The 6,777-nt window shown below is 37.2% G+C and overlaps 1 protein-coding gene across 1 annotated transcript; it reads left to right on the top strand.

Moving 5' to 3' along the window:
• Nucleotides 1-1,525: 1,525 nt before the first annotated feature.
• On the top strand, nt 1,526-5,538 carry LOC117402534 (lysozyme C-like). Its single transcript, XM_034003773.2, has 4 exons — nt 1,526-1,749; nt 2,693-2,953; nt 3,666-3,735; nt 5,055-5,538. Exons 1-4 carry the CDS (start codon nt 1,575-1,577, stop codon nt 5,119-5,121), a joined length of 573 nt encoding a protein of 190 aa, XP_033859664.1. The 5' UTR covers nt 1,526-1,574; the 3' UTR covers nt 5,122-5,538.
• The last annotated feature ends 1,239 nt before the right edge of the window (nt 5,539-6,777 follow it).

Here is a 6,777-nt window from a genome sequence, read left to right as displayed (position 1 = left end):
TATACAAACTGTTATTGGGGCCTGTTTGCATCTATATAACATGTTGTAGCATGTTTTTGTGCTTGGTGTGAAGCCAGGACTGCAGCTTCTATTACAGGCTTTCAAATGTACCAGGACAATGAGTTAATTACAAACGGATTGTCTGATGTTTTGTTTCACTCACATGTGTTACTCGTGTTTGCTCAGGGTCAGCTTTCATTAACTGTTTAACTCAATTCATTTTGAACCTGTCATCCTTTTGGCCTGACCAGTTTTTAATAGTATCCCGCCAAAGAATATGGGATGCTTGGTTATAACTTAGCCAATACCCATGAAACTGATATGATCAAAGATGAATACTGTAAGTAAGACAGAAGTGGTCTCCAAACAAAAAAAAAAAACATTCCATTATCAAATCTGCATGAAGGGTTGACAAGCTTTCAAAAAACACCTATTTTTCTGTTTGGAACCATTTTTACTGACCTACATTTCTACTGCCAAGTGTCTCTGTTCTCAGATTTCGACGTGCCATTATTGGACCCAAAAATAAGGACCACGGTGTATCCAGATCATGCTTCCTCTTGCAACACTGCAGGTCTTTTCTTGTTTCTACAACGCATCATTCATCTCCAGCACCAGCATTGTTACTGGCGGGCATTATAGACAGCTATGAACACTAGAAATGCCATGTGCTCTGTAACCTTTAAAGTAATAAAAGGCCTATTTTATTTACTGCATCATAGACGGAAATTACATTGAAAAGTTTTGTTTTTTTTTCCAGGAATGGAAAGCATTAAATAGAAGTTGCACGCATGATGACTGTTACATAAAAGAATCACATGTATTGTAATACTTTACATCAAAAATGGTGTGAAATTTCTTTCCGCAGCCTTAGGCAGACATCAAAATAGCTTACCTGTCAACATATCATTTACATCTTGATAAAAGAAAAGATACATAATGAATAGAAGTAACTGTTTTTAGTTGCAAAAAATAAAATCGCTGCCAACAGCCTGCAATAGAATGTTAAAAAACAGCAGTGTAAAAGTTAAAAAATGTGTGGTATTTACGTAATCCTTTAAGAGCTACAGTCTTCTTTAAAGGTTCTAGTCCTGCAGGCTCAAGTTCAGCACATTCATGAATAGGCATCTTCTCATACCAATCTTAGATAGATTGCATTGTGCATTAATACACTCGGAGACAAAGTAATATACAATTTCAAAGGTTGACGTCAGAAAGAGTATTCTTTACAGAACAGAACAGAAATGATACCTGATCAGATATTATCTCTCTATTATCAGAGTTGAATGGCTCTTATATGTGGCTTCTATATAATGAAAGCCTGGTACAAAATTTTGCAAAACTTTCTCTCAATGACGGAAAAAAAAGCAGACAATGGCTGTAGGTGTGAGCTGGACACCCAAACAAAATTCTATATATTTTTTAAATGTCACAACAACCCTCCCCCCCCCCCTTAAAAAGGGAATGCGCTCACTGGGGTTTTGCTGGAGGGGTGGGGGTGCTCGATTGTATATAAAGGGCTCATCCCGGTACCAGAGCATCACACACTTTCCAAGGAACTCCAAAGAACCACAATGAAGACCCTCCTTTTTGTATCTGCAGCAGCTCTGCTGGCCATAGTGGCACTCCTGCCACCCAGCTTTGACGCCAAGGAGTTTACCAAGTGCGAACTGGCATCCCGACTGAAGGCTGAAATACCACAGATGGGACATGAAAGCAACAAGAAGATACAGGAAATCCTTGCCAAAGGTAAGTATTCTGTTTTGTTTTAATAATAATAGCCATGCTCAGACACCCTCTCCAGTGCTTCTACCCAGCTGTGAGGACAGTAAACAGGTTATGTGATTTGCACAAGCTGGGGTGGTTCAATCTTACTTGACCCCCCAACGTTATTTTGCATTTGAGAATTAGCAGGCAAGCTTTTGAGGACAGTCAGTATAGGACCACTGGTGTAGTTCCCGTACTATTTTCTATAGGCAGCTCAGACATCATCGTTCTGCCACTGACACGTAAAGTAAAGCATGTGGAAATACTTGTAGAAATTAGATAAATGCATCAAATGGTTCATGATCAGTGCTATTCAGCATACAAAGAAAATGTAAATCTGTAGAATAATTCTTGTTTAAGAAAATCAATATTTTAGTGGCGTTCCGGTACCTTCAGATTAAGGACTACACCACTGCGTTTAAACACACCCTTGAAAGACAATGTTCCGCTAAACAGAATTTTAACATTGAAAAATAATTTGACTGTATCGGCTGCAACCTAACGGTATTGCATATTATTAATAAAAAGAGAATCAGTAAATTGCATTTCATGATAGGCATCAATGGTCAAACTTTTTGACAGTACCTTTACTTTATTTCTTTATTCTTTTTTTTAAAATCTACAGCAATTGCTTATGAAATTTAAAACCTGATAAAAAAGTGCCCTACACCATAGGCAAATTGACTCTGTTGTAAATGCATTACACAGGCAATTTTCCCATAGTTGAAAATCTAGACTGATAATTTAAATAAATTAGGAAAAACGCACCTCAATATATGCTTGTGGGGAAAGTGCTTGCCAGTGTTCGATTTTAAAATGCAAAGAAATACCTTTCTAGTTTATTTCATCGTTGGTATAGTGTGTAAAGGTTTAACTTTTACATGGTGCACTAATTCTAAACGTTCCTTCCCCTTATTTTCTGTAGTGATTTGCCAGGTGGAAACCACGACTGGCTTCAACACCAGTGCTATCAGCCCTGCTGGACCCCCTAAGATCCCCTTTGATAAGATCAAAAAGAATAAAGGCAAGGGCCACCACGAGAAGAGAGCCGAGCCAGACAGTGATGAAGACCACAAGCCCAGCGTGATGCCGTCCGGGGACTTTGGCGATCTGTTAGGCATCTTCCAACTCCCCAGCCAACTGGTCTGCAATAATACAAAGAGCTTGTGCAAACTTGACTGCAGCAGTAAGTAGATATCTTTGAAGTATTTTATCACTATTTTATCACTTTTTTATTCGGTGGGATGCATCTCTGAAGAGTGTTGTAGCCAAAACCAAAACATACGGCCTCAAGTAATTTTGTAAGGGGAATGAACATGTTAGTGGGTTCTTAGAAACCACTCATTATAACCATTAAACACTGTCAACACTGATGGCCTTTGGGTTTGGAATACATCACTGTTAACGCCTTAACCAATTTGCGTAACCAATGAACAGCACAAATAGTTTAATTGTTTATCCTCAACGATGTTATTCTTAAATTAATAACAACTGTAGGACTGTAATTTGTTTTTCACTGGGCAAACAAACACTTGGTCACCCTTTTGGCACCTAAAAGCAGAGAATGACCTTGATCTAGTGCTCCTCCTTTATAATGCTATAGTCTTGAACCATGGGCATTTGCAATCTGTGTAATGGCATTACGGGGCAAATTGGATCATGATGACCATATTACCTGTACCACAGTATAATGAGACTCCTTTTAACAATGGAGCACTGTATAAAAATCAAAGGCTGTGTGCTTCAGTTCTAACTTGTTTGGTAAGCCTGTTACTTGGAAATATTTCTTGGGGAAATCCTGGAAGGGTTTTTTTTGATGTTGTTGTTGTTTTTAACCAAACAAAAAGTCATTTACAAGAATTCAGAATTAAGATGTTTTTTTTCCCCCTTTTATTAAGAACTGATTGATGATGACATCACCGATGACATTGCTTGCATGAAGTTTGTTTTTCAGTTCAAAGGCATGGGGTGAGTACTATTGTGTGACATCACAATCTGTGTTTCACCAGATCTATTCTAGAACATTATCAGCACAGCTGCAGTTCTTCATTAGTTCATGATCAGTGACACAACAAAGGTTATGCTAAGTTACAGTACCCCAGATCCCCAGCCAAGTTCTGAGATCAGAGTACTGGAGTAATCCCAGTCTGAATATTCAACAGGGAATGTGCACAAACTGTTATCATAAAACAGAGGTCTAGTTTGTGGGTTTCTCGATTGTGACATTTTGTAGGTTTAAAACCCATGAATCACATTCAACAGATGTAGTCTGTGGGTGGCACTGACAATGTGATTCAATGTACACTAGGACAGTTTGGGACATTTCAGGGTTTTTAGATCACATCACAATGCATTCTAGTACGTTTTACCTGCCTCAGGTACCTTTCACTTGTTTCTTTTCCTTGAGAAGCAGGACTACACTTACCAGAATGCATTGGGCTATAAGTTGAAAAGCCTAAACTGTTCCAAACTGTCCTAGTGTACATGGAGTCATATGCTAACCCTAACCAAGGGGTCATTTTAACCCCTACTATGTTTTTATATGTTGCCAATGGTGTGATTAAAACTCCTTATCATTTCTGATAGTAATGTATATTTTCCACTACTGGCATTGCCTCTTCTGAAAATGAATTATTTTAGGACAATAAAAGACTCATTGTGTATTTTACTCTTTTACATTCAACTATAACTATTGTTGGGAATATAACAATAATATGAAGTCAAAATCCCAAGAATGACTGAACAGAAAGGCACAGTGTGGCTCTTCATTCAAGAGTCACACTTCCTGCATATGGACAGTTTCAACACCGTGGATGCTCATGAAACACAGATGGCTTTCTTGCACTGAACGCATGTTAGTTGTCTTATTCTAGTCAGAATCAACAGAGGAAATGTCACCACCATTTGAATCACTGTCTTGGATGTTTTTCAGCTTTTCCAAAATATGTGTTGCAGTAATCCTACCTTTTTCTAGCTGCCATCATCACTGTGAAAATAAATAAATAAATAACTTCATTCAAAAGCAAATGCCATTTTCAAATACCATTCAAAGGAAAGACATATGAGGGGTCATTACTACCCCTTGGTCCTTCTAGGTTGTTGTGTGTGTGTGTAATCATATATAAGCCTATAAGCTAAATAAAAATGTACTAGCCTGGGAGGATTTAATATCAAGTTTTGTGGATTTCATGAATACAAAAATGACCTCTCAGATGTTCTAGTGTTAATGACTTAAATTACCAGAATATTTAGCGGTCCGAAAACCCTTTTAATTCTGTCTTTTTCAGGCCTCAGTTTGGAGAGCACTGCTCAGGGACCAACATGACTGCCTATCTGTCAGAGTGCAACCTGTAATCAGCAAGGTGACAGACCCAGCAGTCTGAAGACAAGAACCAGCTTCTTGCATCTTTTCTCTTTCAATTGTTTGTTCTACCTTTTTAAACAGAGCTGTTCCATAATGTACTGGTAACAACATCAGCCAACTGTTAACAGCTTGATAATTTTTTGTTGTCTAAAATGATACATAGTTACAGAATTTGTGAAACATAATCGAGACAGCGACATGCTCATATACTGCAAGTGATCCGTGCTCATGTTTTTAATACTCTAGTTCACTGTTACTTTATAGGGCAACTGTGTCTGCTGTAAATGCAACGTTGAATTCTTTACTACCAAACATCTTTTATTGTGACATTAGAAACAGCTACAATCTTCTTTTGCTTTCAGCTTTTGCATTCTTATTTCAATAAAGCTTCATAAAAAATTAACAAATTGGAGTACAGTTTTTTCTTTTCTTTATTGTAATATTATGCAAATTCCCTTTCATAAATATTTTCACAGGTTGTCATTCAATGTTCTATAGGGCGACCCCTTTGTGTTTCAATGCTTGTTCCAATGATGTCATGTCGTACATTAAATATGGGAATTTGTTACTATCCACATGTAGAGGCCTGTCTCATAATACTATAACAGGATTGACTGATCCTGCTAAACTCCCATGCTGGCCTTAGTGGATCCTCAGTCTGATCAGAATAAATAAATGTATGTTTTTGTGTTTTTAAATAGCTCAGAAGATTCATAGACATCATTAAGCATGTTTTTTTTTCTTTGGCTATTATTGATTTTGCTCTTCAATTCTGTGCACAAGTTATATACTTATAAGTTAATATATCATGTAATACTTTATCAATTGACACATTTAAAAAAGAAAAAGGTTTTTCCAGTCTTTAGGAATCAGGCAATTTGATTGCACCAAAGCAAAGGCAGGAAATGCGTTTTTTTTTTTTTTTAAATCAATGGACACTTCTGAGTTTCTCACAAACAGTAGTACGTTTTCAAAACCCCATCTTGCCCAGTCTACAGTTGATTTTACTGGCTACAGCTCTATGGTCCTTAAAAGGTAGTTGAGAATGAATTATTCACCCAGGATGAATATATTTTTTCTGACATTTAGTAGGTTTACATGCAGGCTAATACTGTATTCCATTATTATTCTGAATGCTAAGTATTCTAATGTGTTACATTCATGTAAGCATACTCAGAATAAGGTAAACAGTATTCAGAATAAGACATGGAATATTGAGCTATCTTCTGGAATATTATTGTTTTTATTATTTATTTCTTAGCAGACGCCCCTTGTTGCAAGATATCACATTATTTTTATGTACAATTACAGCATTTTTTACACATTATTTTTACATACAATTACCCATTTATACGGTTGGGTTTTTACTGGAGCAATCTAGGTAAAGTACCTTGCACAAGGGTACAGCAGCAGTGTCCCCCACCTGGGATTGAACCCACAACCCTCCGGTCAAGAGTCCACAGCCTTCTTCAACTCTTCATCTTTGACTAGGCCATTCCAGAACCTTGATTTTATTCTTCTTCAACCATTCTGAAGTAGATTTTGATGTGTGCTTTGAATTGTTGTCGTGTTGGAACGTCTCGTTGTGCTTTAAACCAAGTTCTGTAGCGGAGGGTTTCAGATGATTGGCCAATATCTTTTGGTAT

The sequence above is a fragment of the Acipenser ruthenus genome, chromosome 5 (assembly GCF_902713425.1).
Source record: "Acipenser ruthenus chromosome 5, fAciRut3.2 maternal haplotype, whole genome shotgun sequence".
In the NCBI taxonomy this organism is placed as follows: domain Eukaryota; kingdom Metazoa; phylum Chordata; class Actinopteri; order Acipenseriformes; family Acipenseridae; genus Acipenser; species Acipenser ruthenus.
The sequence above is the reverse complement of the archived record's forward strand: the minus strand, read 5'-3'. Positions and strand labels throughout refer to the sequence as shown.